The sequence below is a fragment of the Schistocerca piceifrons genome, chromosome 1, assembly GCF_021461385.2.
Source record: "Schistocerca piceifrons isolate TAMUIC-IGC-003096 chromosome 1, iqSchPice1.1, whole genome shotgun sequence".
Taxonomy (NCBI): domain Eukaryota; kingdom Metazoa; phylum Arthropoda; class Insecta; order Orthoptera; family Acrididae; genus Schistocerca; species Schistocerca piceifrons.
The window spans coordinates 1,020,508,108-1,020,524,721 of NC_060138.1; the positions used below are offsets into that span (position 1 = coordinate 1,020,508,108).

Here is a 16,614-nt window from a genome sequence, read left to right on the forward strand (position 1 = left end):
GACCACTGTCTCTGGCTGCCGAGGTCAGACTGCGAGCAACAGTGCATGGTGGGTGGAGCAATCTGGATAGTGGGTGTAAGTAGGAGACTGGGGGGGGATAGGAGGTTAGGGGACGGTTAAGTGCTGCTTGTGGGAGCAAACAAGAATAACATGGGGAGAGGGTAGAGCAGCCAGGTGCAGCCTGGAGGTTAGACGGAGGGGTGAGATGGGTGTGGGGATGGGGTGGGTGAGCAGAAAGGGGAAGAAGTAAAAAGATTGTAAATGCGTTGATGGATTAGAAGGCTATGTAGTGCTGGAGTGGGAAAGGGAAGGCGATAGGTGGGTGAAGGACAGCAACTAATGAAGGTTGAGGTCCAGAGGGTTACGGGAACATAGGATATATTGCAGGGAGAGTTCGCACCAGTGCTTTTCAGAAAAGCTGGTGTCGATAGGAAGGATCCAGCTGGCACAGGCTGTGAAGCAATCATTGAAATGAATAAAGTTCTGCTGGTGCCATTTGGATCCCTCCTACCAACACTAGCTTTTCTGAATTGCACAGGTGGGAATTCTCCCTGCAATATATCCTACATTCTAGTAATCCTCCTGACCTCAACTTTTGTTAGTCACTGTCCTTCACCCACCTGTCCTCTTACCTGTTCTCACTACACAGCCTTCTATTCCACGTATGCATCCATAGTTTTTTTAATTTCGCTCCTTTTCTGCTCCCCCCGTCTAACCTCCCAACTACATCCAGCTGCCCTACCCTCTCCCAACCTCATCCCTATATGCTCCCACAAGCAGCACTTCACTGTCCTCCAACCGTACCCTGCTATCGCTCCCCGTTCCTGCGCCAGCCTCCTCCTTATCCCCACCACTAAGATTGCCTTTCCTAACATGCGCTGTTGCTGGCAGCCAGAGACAGTGGTCACATGTGTGTGTGTGTGTGTGTGTGGAAGGGGGCGCATGCATATGTTATCTAATTCAGAAGAAGGCCTCTTTGTCGATAGCTTTGTTGTTTATCGGTCTTTTATGTGCCTGTCTGCAACTCAACATCTCTACCATATTGTGAGTAGCAATCTATCATTTTCACAATATTGTAATTATTCTATCCTGTGTTATTTTTACTTTCTGTTTGACTGGATTCTGTTTAGTGCACAAAAAATATTTCATGACAGAGACTGTTTGAATTTCCATGGAAGCCATAATGATTCTACACTAATTTTGAGCCATGTTCATTGTCAAGAGATATGTGAATATAACTGAGTTGGCAAAAATACTTGAATTTGACACTAAAATTAAGTTGCTATAATACTCAGATCACTTCACTTACATTTGTATGTGTACTGCCTTACATGGTGGGAGCCTGGTCATGGGGTATAAGGGATGACCACCATGGCCCATCCATCCTCCGATCAGTCCACTGCTGTGCCACTCCAGTTACTGCCAGCATTGAGGTTGACCCTCACCTGTGATCATGTGGGAGGTCATCTGAATGTGCGGCAAGCACCAAAAGACTTTCTGAGGGGAAGGCACGATCGAAAAGCCTCCCCAGTTCATCTGAGAAACATGTTTCAGGCATTAGCTGGTAAAGATCCTGAACCAGATGCAGGTGCTTGCCTGTTTCAGAAGAAGCCTTTTGACCTCCAAGTTGTGGGCATTCACAGAAGGTGGGATTACTGGCAGCTGGAAACTTCAATGTTAGGTATATAATGGAGTTCAGCAGGGATGTGGCTGCCCTGGAGGGGACTTGAGTCCATGGTGTACCCTGTGTGCGTAACAGTGGGATGTCATCCCAGATGTGGAATGGGTGCTTCTGGATGCCATGAAGAGCACTGGGTCCAGTGGTAGCTCATGTCAGTGTTCATGATGCCAGTCGTTTTGGATTGTGATGATGATGATGATGTTTCGGATTGTGGAGCGCTCAACTGCACAGTTATCAGTGCCTGTACTAATTCCCAACTTTTACTCAGTACTCTTTGGTACAGAGACACATGGAGGGTTTGAAATGAGAGGCTCAGGCAGTTTTGAAGCCCTGTAGACTGCAGATTTCTAAGACTTGAGATGTAAGGCAGTGGGGTTTCACATTCCGCTTAATAGGAGTCCATTACACATAGGAGGCAACTATACCAGCATTGGGAGCTATGGGGAGAGGACTTGGCAGTTTTTCAGGTTAGAAAGTCTCGGGGAAACACTGCTGCTATCTAAACTTTATTTTCATAATGGAATGAGTCACAAATGATGCCTCTCTATACTTTTGAAAGAGTATGAGTCACTGATTGGTACCGCAATAAAAGGAATATTATTTTCCAGCATCCTTTAGCATGTCCGCTAACTGACAAGACTCATACTCCTTTAATGTCAGTTTGTACAGCTACAAATGTAATATCTGAAGCAATAGCACACTCAAACTCCTCAAATAATGGATTGACATCCTTTAACAATTCAACTAAGATATTAGATGTACTAAGAGAATGTATGTTCGAGAATAGTAACTCCAGTAGTGATGCAATGTAGACACCAGTGCTGGAAAACTCACCTGTGGGATATGGTCTTCGGGGATCACCTTGCTGCCACGTCAATGGAGCGCAAACAGCATTTGAAGCACTAATTCGGTGAGCAAACTTTATTAAGTCCTCTGATGGAACAGGCCTTTTGTTGGCTCTTGCAATTGACTGCAGTTTTTGTTTTGCTTGAAATATAGCAGTGGCCTGTTAGATAAAAAAATAACACAATTTCAAATGAAAGGTATTATACTTACTTCTAAAAGACTGTATATCAGTAAGCTACATAAAAAGTGAAGAGATGAAACATTCTCAACTCCTGTAAAACCTAAATACATCTATACTTCAAAAGGCGCCTAACAGTGCGTAATGGTAGGCACATTTGGTGCAAAAAAAAAAAAGAAGCACTTAACTGGATCCGAGTTAAGACACTATATCACAGTTATCAGACTGAAAACATTACATGGGAAGGGTGACTGTCAGTATGCCTGTGTATGAAATCTGACAATATTGTGAAAAATACAGATTTTTAGTCATGATTTACAGGAGATGTTGAGTCACAGACTTTCACAACGAAAAGACTGCTAAACAGGTGAGCTTTTGGAGAAATGGACTTCTTCTAAAGTAGGTAACACACACACACACACACACACACACACACACACACACACACACACACACACACACACACGACTCCTGTCTTTGGATACTGAGTTCAGAGACAACGGCCATGTGTGTGCGAGTGTGCCTGCATGAATGTGTGTGTGTGTGTGTGTGTGTGTGTTTTGTCTACTTCAAAAGAAGACCTATTGGCCAAAAGCTCACGTGTTTAGCAGTCTTTCTGTCGTGCCTGTCAGTGACTCATCATCTCCTCCAACCTCAGCTGTCAGGCACAATGGTTGTGTGTGAGTTGGGCTTGCATGAATGTGTTTGTGATGTCTACTTTAGAAGGAAGCTCACACATTTAGCAGTCTTTTTGTTACGCATGCCTGTGATTTAACATCTCCACATGGTGCGCAGAATCTACCCTTTTCATAATATTGTCATCATTCCATCCTGGATTTTTCATTGTTTGGTTATGTATGAGCTCTAATTACACTGATTTTCCACCATGATCATTTTGTGAGTTGTCTATGAGGGAGAAGTAATATGGTACCTGACTTCTTGGAATGCCTATGTCCGAAATTTTAGCAGTAGTTTTGAGTGATGTGGCTTTTTGGTAGTTTTCGCCACTGAGTTTGATGAGCATTTGTGTGACGCTTTTCAACATACTCAACAAAAGCAAAAATGGCAAAATGCACCACTCTTCTACATATTTTCTCTATATCCTCTATTAATATTATTTTGTAAGGGTCCCAGAATAAGAAGTGCTCAAGACTTGGTCGAATGAGTGTTTTGTGAATCACTTCTTTCTTAGCTGAATTATACTTTCTAGGCTTCTTCTCTTGAATCTGAAGTTGGTATCTGCTTTCAACTATTTTTGTGTATCATTTCTCTGTTGGTCTCGAGACATTACTCCCAGCATTTTATGGTAGTAGTTGTTTTCACTGGTTAATAACCAATCATGCAATCAAACACTAATGAGTGTGTCTGCCTATTTATGCGCAATACATACATTATGCATCAGCACCATCTGCTAACAATTTCATCAGATTCCTGCACTGGCCTTTCAGAAGTCAAGGACTAGGCATCAACCTGGCCACAGTTATCTGGCCCTATGGATCTCATCAACCAATAAAGTGAGCAGAATTCCACATCATTGTTTGTGGAATCAATGTTGATTCCTATGAAAAAGATCATAACACATGAACATAAAATATTTTTCATGGACTATCTGATAAAAAGTATCCGGACACTAGTTCATGGACATTAATATGAGATATTTTCAGCCTTCATGATGGCTTGAACTCTACTGGAGACATTTTCAATGAGGTGGAGGAATGGCAGTCCAGTCTTCCTCAAGAGCTGAAACCAAGGAAGGCAGAGATGTTGGACAATGGGATCTGAAGTGAAGTCGACGTTCTAATTAATCTCAAAGGTGTTCCATTCGGTTCAGGTCGGGCTCTGGGCAGGCCACTCCATTTCAGAGATGTTAGTGTCTACAAACTATTCCTTTCCAAATGCTGCTTTATGACAGAATGCACAGTCATACTGATACAAACAGTCATCATCGCCAAACTGTTCCTCTACAGCACACTACACACAATCCTGTACAATGTATTCATATCATTCAACATTTACCATTTCTTAAATGCAATAAGAGGATCACAAACTAAATATGACCCCCCTCCCCCCAATACCATAACACAAGCTGCTCCATACTTAAATGTTGGTAAAACACACGATGGCAGTCAACTTTCTCCAGACATTTGTCAAACCCAAACACTTCCTTTTGATTGCCACAGGGTATATCCTGACTCATCACTCTTGCTTCCAGTCACTCATTGTCCAATGGCATCGCTCTACACACCACCTCAAGTCTTGTGTCACTCAGATGTGTGGTTTATAAGGAGCTGCTTGGCCACTACACCCCATCTGTATTATAACTCCCTATGTACAGACATTGTGCTAGCTGGACTGCTAGTAGCACTCTGGAACTTCTGGTGATTCCTTCTGCTGATTTCGAATGATTTTTTAACAACCTCCCTGACCACCAGTAAATGAGTTCTGCCTACAAATATAGGGGGTGGGGGGTGAGATGGTGGAAGGTGGTAGGAAGGAGAAAGGCAACTGGAAAGGAAAGAAAGGAGGGGTAAAGCAATGACGAGGACAGGGAGGGTGGGGCTGGAAAGAGGGGATGAGTGGATGAGAAGACAAAATATAGCGGATTATAAGAAACCATAAGCGGTATTACACAGTGAACCCATAATTAAAGTTAGTCAAAAGACCCTAAATAATCAAAATTCAATAGATGACTAGGATGTTTGGACAACATGGTTGTGGAGAAACAGCGATTGCTATAAATTAACTCAGTATTAAGGAAACAGTCTTAATCGGACTTTTTATTTATTTAGCGCCGACCAGTTTCAGCCCATTGCAGGGGCCTTCTTCAGGGCGAACATAAGGTCGACTGCTGCTGGCGTCACGTCTACCGAGGTGTGGCAGAAGACGACTAGGATGTTGAAGATATGTTGGATAATGGAGATGTCTGCTTACTAACTCTTATAATCTGTGCATCTTTTAAGTCTTCCAGTCTTTTGAGTAAAAATTATATATAAAAACAAAGATGAGGTGACTTACCGAACAAAAGCGCTGGCAGGTCGATAGACACACAAACAAACACAAACACACACACAAAATTCAAGCTTTCGCAACAAACTGTTGCCTCATCAGGAAAGAGGGAAGGAGAGGGGAAGACGAAAGGAAGTGGGTTTTAAGGGAGAGGGTAAGGAGTCATTCCAATCCCGGGAGCGGAAAGACTTACCTTAGGGGGAAAAAAGGACAGGTATACACTCGCACACACACACATATCCATCCACACATACAGACACAAGCAGACATGTCTGCTTGTGTCTGTATGTGTGGATGGATATGTGTGTGTGTGCGAGTGTATACCTGTCCTTTTTTCCCCCTAAGGTAAGTCTTTCCGCTCCCGGGATTGGAATGACTCCTTACCCTCTCCCTTAAAACCCACTTCCTTCCGTCTTCCCCTCTCCTTCCCTCTTTCCTGATGAGGCAACAGTTTGTTGCGAAAGCTTGAATTTTGTGTGTGTGTTTGTGTTTGTTTGTGTGTCTATCGACCTGCCAGCGCTTTTGTTCGGTAAGTCACCTCATCTTTGTTTTTATATATAATTTTTCCCACGTGGAATGTTTCCTTCCATTATATTGATATCAGTCTTTTGAGTAACTTTAATTATAGGATTGCTGTATAATTCTGCTTATGGTTTCTTGTAACAAATTATACAGTTTCTGTTTTCTCCTCCACCAATCCCCTCCTTCCAATATAACCCTCCCCTCACCTCGTTATTTTCTTCCCCTCCTTCCCCGCTCTCTCACAAACCATCACCCCCTCTCCAGCTCCCTCACAAACCATCAACCCCATCCCGTTCCTCCCAACTCCCCCTCAAATCTTTCTCTTATGTACTATCAGTTTGCGTCCTGGTTCTTAGAGTTTGTATTTTATACATTTTGTGTATTAGTAAGTCTTTATACACAATGGCATATTAGTATCTTTTATATTTTTACCGTTATCTATGGCAACACAAATTTATAAATTTTTTTATCTACTCTGTAGTAAGTGAGTCCCTAGGTCCAATCAGCATACTACTTTCTCAGAATCCAACAGTGGTAGATTGCACTCACGCCTTGCACTCCTGTTGTTATCTGTGCACCATACTGGTTTACAGTGTTCAGTGGTCCACTGTTACCTGGACTCCACATTTCGTCACAGAGGCTACGTCGTCCTTTAACCCAGGAAGCCAATTCTGACAGCCTTACTACCATGCAGAATAAATGTTCATTCCTCACACACCAGTACCTTCTGATAAGCGTTCTCCTTAGGTCTTGTTTCCTTCATATTATTTATGATGGTGAGTCTCACAAAGACTTTCATTTTAGGAACACACCTACTATTTCTGATGACACATACATAGGTGTTGTCAAAATGGGAGCAGCAGACACTGGTGTATTCTTCGATGTCATCTCAATGTTCAGATGTTCAACATTCTAGACAGTTTCACGTAGCACACGAGTCCAAGATTATTATTTTAATTATTCTTTCAGTTAGATCTACTTATAACTCCTAGTTGACCTCCCTCACCCTAACTTTTATAACATTTTTATATTAGGGGCATTGGCACTCTCTGAATGTAAATTATCACTGACAACTGGCTTTATTCAGGTGGACTTAAATTGGTGGTTGTGTCAGTACTGCTCACTGCACTTTGGAATATCCATGGAGATATTTAGATAACATGGGACATTAGATTTTATAAGTATTTTTATAGTATCTGAGTGACTACAATAAAACTGCTAATGTGGGGAAACTGGCTCTCAATCAGTTTTACCAATGCAATTCAGTGCCTCAGCATAATTTGATTTGTTTGAGTGTTCCTTTCAGTGTGTAAAATTATTTTAGTTGTGGATGTCCTACTTATAAGACAGTCTGCATCAAATATAAAATTAAGAATAATCTTTACAGTTGACACCTTTAAAATTTAATTCCGTATATTTTAGAAATATGCTCAAGTACTAATGTCAGCCCTGTTTATTTCAAATAGTTTGGCCATCTTGTACAATGAGTGAGTGAGTAACCAGTCATGCACTTTAGCTTTGAAAATAGTATAGGGCAATGTCCAAGCAAATATTGAAAATTTACAAGAAGTTGTGGGCATGTTATTTTGTGTGAGTTTGCAGTCTTTGTGAGTTCGTGTCTCGGCATAATAAAGTTCAGTTTACCTCTGGTATTGTGAGGGTGTATAGTCTCTCTACTGTTGAACTCACTTATGAAATAAGGCAACACTGAGCAGATGTATAGACTAACAACAGTTAATGTCTTGATAAAGAGTGGACAGCACTTTTCATTAGATTTCACTTTGCTCATTACTCTGATTACTGCTACTGCTACTTCTCCTTCTCCTCTTTCTTCTTCTTTCTTTTGCTGACATGGTGGTACGTTCCTCTCAGTTCAATTTCAAATCAATTTGAAAGCCTATCACCTGATTTACGTTCCACAGCTGTAGCTAAGCCCAGAATTGCTTCCTATGTTTTATTAAGATCATAGAGGAGTTCATTCGGAAAAAACACACTTCATTGCAAGTTCTAATTTTTCCTGTTTTGCCTATTGCAGTTCTGCCATGTCATAGCCTGTTTTGAGCAGTGTTGTGTCATCTGCATAACACACAATTGAAACTGCTCCCACATGGTAAGCTGGATCATTAATTGCAATGATGAACAGAAAGGGACCTAGGACAGAGTCCTGTGGCACTCCAGTCCAATCTTCCTTCATAAAGGAGCATCTATTTTTAACTGATTCAATGTGCCTCCTGTTGTTTGTATATAACTTGATTATAGTTAAAGTTGGCATGTATGCCATAAATGGTATACAGTCAAAGGCTTTGCTGAGACAACAAAATGCAACTAATACCAGATCCTTATGTTTAAATGTAATTAACACCTGGTTAACAACTTCAATGACAGCAGCAGTGGTATTATTTCCATGTTGGAACACAAACTGCAGGCTGGAAAGGAGATCATGCTTTCCAAAATAGTTATTTAGCCGGTTGTATATTAGATTCTCAAAAACTTTGGAGAAAACTGGGACAATAGAAATACTTTTGGGACAGGTGATTATGTCCCTTTTGAAGTATTGGTACCACTTTAGCAATTTTGAGTGCATCAGGGAAAACTCCAGATTCTAAACATACATAAAAGTGACAGAAAGAGGCTGACAGATATGATGTATTATTTTTTTAAATTACATTGTTAGAGAACCAATAACAGTCCTTACTTCTTGAGTTTGAGAACCTTGACACAGCTTTTATAATATCCAGGTGACAACATTCCAGTGGGAGGCATACATCTTATGAGGCTCGACACCCGGAAGATCTAAAGCACAAGTGCTTTTTGCTTAATTTTGTATTTCTATTCGTCCACTGAGGTTTGAATGTAAGCATCTACTTCTTCTAGGTCCAGCAATGCATATTGTGTGTGAGTTTGGGATTTTTCTGAGCTGATGATGTTCCATGCTGGTTTCCATTTGTTGGGAGCACCTTCAATGTAACATAGACATTAAAGTTCTTTGGCCATGATCAGTTTGTCTTTACAGTTCTTTTTACACCATAAATAAATTCTATAAGAAAAGCCATACTGCTCAAGACTTTATTTACAATAATTTTCATATATTCTGTGTAAGTCTGAGCATCTCTTCCTTACAGTGAGCCAGCTCAACCGTACAACATTTTAATTGTTTCTTTTTCTATTTATTCTTAGGGCTAATTTTTATTAATGCAGAAGTAACATAATTGTGTGAGTTTCTGTGGGAAATTATCAAAAACTGCTTCTCAGACACCCTTCCCAGGTTGTATGTTGTATACGAACTCCCAACTAACATCTGCTACTATGTCAATAAATAAATTAATATAATCAAAAAATAGAAAATTAAGGATGGAATGTACCAATATTATGAGAAGGAAAGTTGCTACTCACCATATAGTGGAGATGCTGAGTCGCAGATAGGCACAACAAAAAGACTCTCGCAATTATAGCTTTCGGCCATTAAGGCCTTAGTAAACAACAGACACACATACGCACACGCACAAACACTCATGAAAATGTAATTCACATACAAGAATCGTGTGTGTGAGTTGTGTTTGCATGAGTGTGTGCATGTGCGTATGTGTGTCTACTGTTGATGAAGGCTTAATGGCTGAAAGCTATAATTGTGAGTGTCTTTTTGTAGTGCCTATCTGCGACTCAGCATCTCCACTATATGATGAGTAGTAACTTTCCTTCCCATAATATTGTTAATAAATTAATCTATTCATATTTCTGGCTTCTTATATGTGTAGCATTAGATTTGATGCTGGCTGATGTGTCTGACTTAGACAAACGATCACAGCAGAATGTTAAGAAATAGTGGGTCGTGATCTGCTAGTGCATCACTACCAAGCCTGACATCATCATATATATCTATAGAAAAATTAACTAAAATATCATCCAAGCAGGCACTATTCCCTGCAAATCTGTAATTGTAAAATTTAAACTTTGTAACGTGTTCATCATTTCAGTGTTGAACAACCACAGATAATGACTTTTGTTTTAGATTTTAAAATTTTCCTCATAAGCAGTTCAAATCTTTCAAAAAATTTACATCTCCTATTGGAGATCTGTACAAGCTATCAACCTGCATTAAGTCGTATACAGTTAAATTCTGCATCTAGTTTATCACAGTAAGAGATAAAACCTAGTGTAAACCATTTTAGAACCTCTTAAGGCTGGAGCTTCATCTGTGGTAATGCTTACAAACTTGTGGATATGCATTTTCACAGTTAGGATGAGTTGCTCCATGGTAAAAAAAAAAAAAATCTTCTTCTCTTGTATGATCTTCCAAATAAATCACTTTCAAAGGTTATTCTTTGACAGTAAATGAATTAAAAATCATCCTTACAGAAAACAGCAACTGAGCAGTGCCTCTTGCATTAGTGGACCCATCAATTGCATGAAAAACAGCAATACTCATCCAGGTCTCTTTTCACTTAGAAAAAACATCATTAGATATTGTTTAATCTCTTCTTATGACTGTTCTTAATGGAAGTTGAGGGGATTCAATGGCAGCCACTATTTCAGACTTGTTTTTGAAATTCAGAACAACTCACCAGCAGCTCAAAATGCTTCTTTTCAAGTGAATCACTTGATGTCTTTCTTCTGTTCAACTTTGCGCAACTATGTATGCAAATTTGTGCATAGGCAATTTTCTCAAAATGGGAGGCTGTGTGTAAAAGCTTAGTGCTTCCTGGGTTTGGTGGGAATCTCTTGCACTATTTCGGGTGACGACGGGTGGCTGGGGACCCTGTGTGTTTCATTTTGTAGTGTGTTTACGTTAAGTAGTGAGGTAATTTGTGTGCAATAATGACTGCTGACTCCAAAGGAAGCATGCTTAAATTTATAGATGACTACAGACATAGAGAAGTCATATGAAATGCCGCTTCTAAAGATTGCTTGAATAATAATTCGAGGAGTGATACCCTCAGCATCAAGTGTTAGATAAAGAGTCTCCAGTAACATATTGTAAATTTTGAAGAAGGAAAAGAGAGAAGAACAAGCCAGAAATTTATGAAAAGTGTATGTAAGAAGTGTGTGTGAATATTCATGTAATGACAACTTAATAGTACAAGAACTGGGCAACCTGACATCTGAACAAAATAAAGGCTAGGGCATGTATAACACTTCAAAAAACTAGAAACTGAAAAGAAGGACATTGATAATGCAAAAAATACAAAATTGGAAAACACAACCTCTATTCTAAGGAATTCTGGCGTCAACGAAATTCCCAAATTTGTCGAGGCCAAGGGTGTTAATCTACACATAATCTTTCATTATTAAAGTTGTGTAAACAACTTTTTCATAGAATAAAATACACATGACACGGTGAAACTTAATTAAGCATCACATAATGGATAAGAACCTCCCTCAAGTATTTCTCAGTTTCAGGGATCACTGAAATGCTTTGTTTCGAAATGGATAGTCAAAAGATCAAAATAGTACATAATTCACCAGTTACTAGCTACTGAAATGTTACTGTTCAGGCTTATTGCTGCAGTTTCTCAAGCAACAAATCTGAAATTTGCAAACAAAACATTGTTGTCACCTAGTATTTGTTGTACCTCTGTTATTTAGACACTTTTTTACCCACAGTCACCTTTGAGTTTTCTTTTTCTGCTCTCTTTTCATCACAAAGTGCATAACACAAACTCCCAAGCAAAAAAGGGGATCCATAGCAGACTCCCTGTGCAATAAGGCAGTATAGGACAAGAGAATGTCCTTGGGTAAATGCGTTCTTTCCACAAATTTTTATGCATTCTCTTTTTTCTCGTGCGTCTGCGATTGAACGTGAAGAAAAAGGAATCATGTGGACACGCCTTTGCAAACGCACCATCTTCAAAGTACTTTCTCCTTTTCGCCAGTACATTCAGAATATGATTTTAGGGAACAGCTCATGGGATTAACACAGAAACACAATAAGTCAGTAGAAGTGTTCTCTGACAAAAATCTTAAGTTATACCCACAGAGTTACGAATTGATGCACAATGCGGAGATGGACAAAGTCTTCTTGTGGGAAGCAGAGAATAGGCCTTAGATGCTTTCGCTAGGAGTACAGTGAATATGTCAAACAGGTGAAGACGGAAAATCCTAGCGATTTTTCCTCAGGTATCAGAACTGAAACACAGCTGGAGGAGATCAATATTGCAACTGAGAAATGGAGTGCCGGGGTGTCTTCTCCTCTGAGGTCAAATGCAACAGATTTGGATGAGCGGACCACATGAAGAAGCAATGCTATCAGCTACAATGCTTTGAATGTGATGAGATTGGGCATAGGGCATGTGACTGCAAATGTGGAAAGCAGGACAGCCGCAATAGAAAGAAGCACGCTTTAAAAGCAAACAGGGGTGCCCTGATCTGACCATCACAGGTCATTTAAAAAAGAGCACACTCCAAGGACTTGTGCAAAGACAGATTGTTGCTAGAGTGTTGCAGTTAATCATAAGAAACAAATTCTTGGTAAACACATATGCACATTTGTCAGTTTCAGTCTGGACCTATTGGGTAGGAAGAGACTTCAGTCTCTACAGTACAGGTTAACACGGCATATATGACAATGGCGTGAAATCAATCGGGACAAGATTGCTCACTTCTACCACTGGGTTTGAAACATTTAAGGAGCATACTGAGGTGTTGCCACACTTTGATGAGGTGTGCTGGACAATTCTTGGACTTGATTTTCTAAATAAGCATCATGCGTATGATTGAGCTTGGTGGAGCTTTGTTTCCACTATGGAAGAGAGCTGATAGTGACACAATGTCACAAGCTGCGCCTGTCATGAAGGTGTTACCAGCTAAACTGCATACATGTATATCAAAGGTTAATTCATTCGATATCATACCAGTAGGTACAGGGAAATTGATCTAGGTTAGTGTAGGTAGTGTAGGTACCAACTCACCAAGGGAATTGTGCATGGAAGAGCCATCGGCCTGGAACGATGAGCTATATAAGTTGCACTGTATGGTACGTAGGAGCATAGTGTGTGTTACAGATATAGATGGAGAATTTATGGTTCCTGCGAGCTTGGAGAATTTTGACAAGGACAAGGTTAGTCTGCTAAAGGACCAAACGGTTGCCAGTTTGTCTTGGAATGGTTATTATATCATACAATGTATTACATACTCAAATCAAACAATGGGAAATCCAGGATGGAATGTAACAATACCAGAGAAGGAAAGTTGCTACTCACCATATAGCGGAGATGCTGAGTCGCGATAGGCACAATAAAAAGATTCACATAATTAAAACTTTCGGCCATTAAGGCCTTTGTCAGCAGTAGACACACATACACACACACTCACATAAATGCAACTTGCACACACATCTGCAGTCTCAGAGAGCTGAGACCACACTGCGAACAGCAACACCAGTGCATGATGGGAGTGGCGACCTACTATATAAAAGATAACAACCATTTCCTCAACCGACTCTCCACAGTTCCTGTCCCTTTACCACATGGTGCCCTGCTCGTCACTATTGATGCCATCTCCCTGTACACTAACATTCCTAATGCCCATGGCCTTACTGCTGTCGAACACTACCTTTCCAGATGCCCTATGGATTCCAAACCAACAACCTCCTTCTAGTCTCCATGACCAACTATATCCTCACCCACAATTACTTCTCCTCTGAAGGCATTACCTACAAACAAATCCGCGGTACGGCTATGGGCACCCACATGGCACCATCCTATGCTAACCTATTCATGGGCCATCTAGAGGAATCCTTCCTAAAAACCCAGAATCCTAAACCCCTCACCTAGTTCAGATTCATTGATGACATCTTTGCTATCTGGATTGAAGGTGAGGGCACTTTATTCACATTTCTCCAGAACCTCAACAACTTCTCCCCCATTTGCTTCATATGGTCCGACAAGCCACCTTCCTAGATGTTGACCTTCACCCCAGAGATGGCTTCATCAGTACCTCCGTCCATATCAAACCTACTAACCACCAGCAATACCTCCACTTTGACAGCTGCCACCCATTTCATACCAAGAAGTCCCTTCCGTACAGCCTAGCTACACTTGGTCGTCGCATTTCCAGTGACGAGCAGTCCCTCACAAAATATACTGAGGGTCTCACTGAAGCCTTCAATGACCATAATTATCCTCCCATCTTTGTACAAACACAAGTCTCCCGTGCCTTATCTTTCCAGTCTCCCACCACCTCCCAAAGTCCCACAGTCTGGCCACAGAGGAGCATTCCCCTCATAACTCAGTACCATCTGGGACTGGAGCAACTGAATTACATTCTCTGCCAGGGTTTTGATTACCTGTCGTCATTCCCCGAAATGAGAAATGTCCTCCTCACTATCCTTCCCACCCCTCCTACCATGATAGGTGTCGTCGTAACTGCCGTCTGCTGTGCAGCGAGCTAAGTTAATTTAAGTATTAACTGTATTTTTCTTACTTGTCACTTATTCTTCCGTGTGTTTTTGCTTTTAGGAAGCTTTAATTGTCGAGTGCTAGTAATAGTGTTCCATAGATTTTGTGTTTGTTTTGAATACAGTCAGAGAGAGTCCCTTTAGTCAACCATAGTGCCAGTAGTGCTAGTGTTTGTTTTCAATACAGTCCAGAGACAGGTAGTGCTATTTTCATTGTTTTCTACAAGAAGTGTCTAGCAACCACAGTTTAGTCAACAATCAGCTGCCTTTAGTGAATTAGCAGTCTAGTTAAAAGTTGATTAACTCTCTACAGTAAATTGATTTCTTAGGATGGATAGGATGTGTGACTGCTGTGTACGGACGCAGGAGGGGCTGGCCACTGTTCGCGAACAGCTGAGCGTGTTGATGGGTGCGGTCAGCCGTCTTCAGGCTGCTGCCTCAGAGTGTAGCGGCAGTGAGGAGTCTGGTGTGTCGCATGGTACACCCCAGGTGCTACATGCTTCACCCACTGTCCCTGCTGTCGAGACATCTTCGCGGGTACCGGGTGCGGTTGCGCCACCCTCTCCCCAAGGGGAGTGGCGGGTTCAGCGGCGTTCGCAGCGCATGAGGCGGAGGGTCAATGTGGAGGCTGGCCGTGTGGCGTCGCCCGCTCTGCCTGTGAGTGGACATGTGGCCGCTCCTTCAGCAAGGTCCGAGCAGGCACACGGGGGGAGGGGTTTATTAGTTATTGGGAGCTCCAACGTTAGGCAGGTGATGGAGCCCCTTAGGGAAATAGCGGAAAGGTCAGGGAAGAAGGCCAGTGTTCACTCTGTCTGCTTGCTGGGGGGTCTCATCCGAGATGTGGAGGAGGCCCTGCCGGTGGCGACAGAGAGCACTGGGTGCACCCGACTGCAAATTGTTGCTCATGTCGGCACCAATGACTCCTGCCATCTGGGTTCAGAGATCATCCTCAGTTTGTACAGGCGGTTGGCGGAATTGGTGAAGGCAGAAAGCCTCGCTCGCGGGGTGGAATCTGAGCTAACTATTTGTAGTATCGTTCCCAGAACCGATCACAGTCCTCTGGTTTGGAGCTGAGTAGAATGCTTAAACCAGACGCTCAGACGACTCTGCGGAAATCTGGGGTGCAAATTTCTCGACCTCCGCTATCGGGTGGAGAAATGTAGGGTCCCCCTGAATAGGTCAGCCGTGCACTAAACGCCGGAAGCGGCTACAAGGGTAGCAGAGTACGTGTGGAGTGCACATGTGGGTTTTTTAGGTTAGAGAATTCCCTCCCTAGGCCCAACAAGACGTCTCCTGAGATGCGGCAAGGTAGGAGTAGGCAAAATGCAACAGGGAATAACAATATTAATGTGCTAATAGTAAACTGCAGGAGCGTCTATAGAAAGGTCCCAGAACTGATCTCATTAATAAACGGTCACAACGCCCATATAGTACTAGGGACAGAAAGTTGGCTGAAACCAGAAGCAAACAGTGATGAAATCCTAAACTCAAATAGGAATGTATACCGCAGAGACAGGCTGGACAGTGAAGGGGGAGGCGTGTTTATAGCGATAAGAAGTGCAATAGTATCGAAGGAAATTGACGGAGATCCGAAATGTGAAATAATTTGGGTGAAGGTCACAGTTAAAGCAGGCTCAGACATGGTAATTGGATGTCTCTATAGGCCCCCTGGCTCAGCAGCTGTTGTGGCTGAGCACCTGAAGGATAATTTGGAAAATGTTTCAAGTAGATTTCCCCACCATGTTATAGTTCTGGGTGGAGATTTTAATTTGCTGGATATAGACTGGGAGACTCAAACGTTCATAACGGGTGGCAGGGACAAAGAATCCAGTGAAATTTTTTAAGTGCTTTATCTGAAAACTACCTTGAGCAGTTAAACAGAGAACCGACTCGTGGCGATAACATATTAGACCTTCTGGTGACAAACAGACCCAAACTATTTGAAACAGTTAGCGCAGAACAGGGTATCAGCGATCATAAAGCGGTTAC

General features: G+C 41.7%; 1 protein-coding gene across 1 annotated transcript in view; it reads right to left on the minus strand.

The window, feature by feature from the left end:
* The window catches only part of LOC124715975 (mediator of RNA polymerase II transcription subunit 4), a 76,324-nt gene that overhangs the window by 51,872 nt on the left and 7,838 nt on the right, over positions 1–16,614 (minus strand). The window contains exon 3 of the mRNA XM_047243138.1: positions 2,516–2,687. Within this exon, the coding sequence (XP_047099094.1) occupies positions 2,516–2,687 (172 nt within the window). The remainder of the gene's footprint in view (positions 1–2,515; positions 2,688–16,614) is intronic.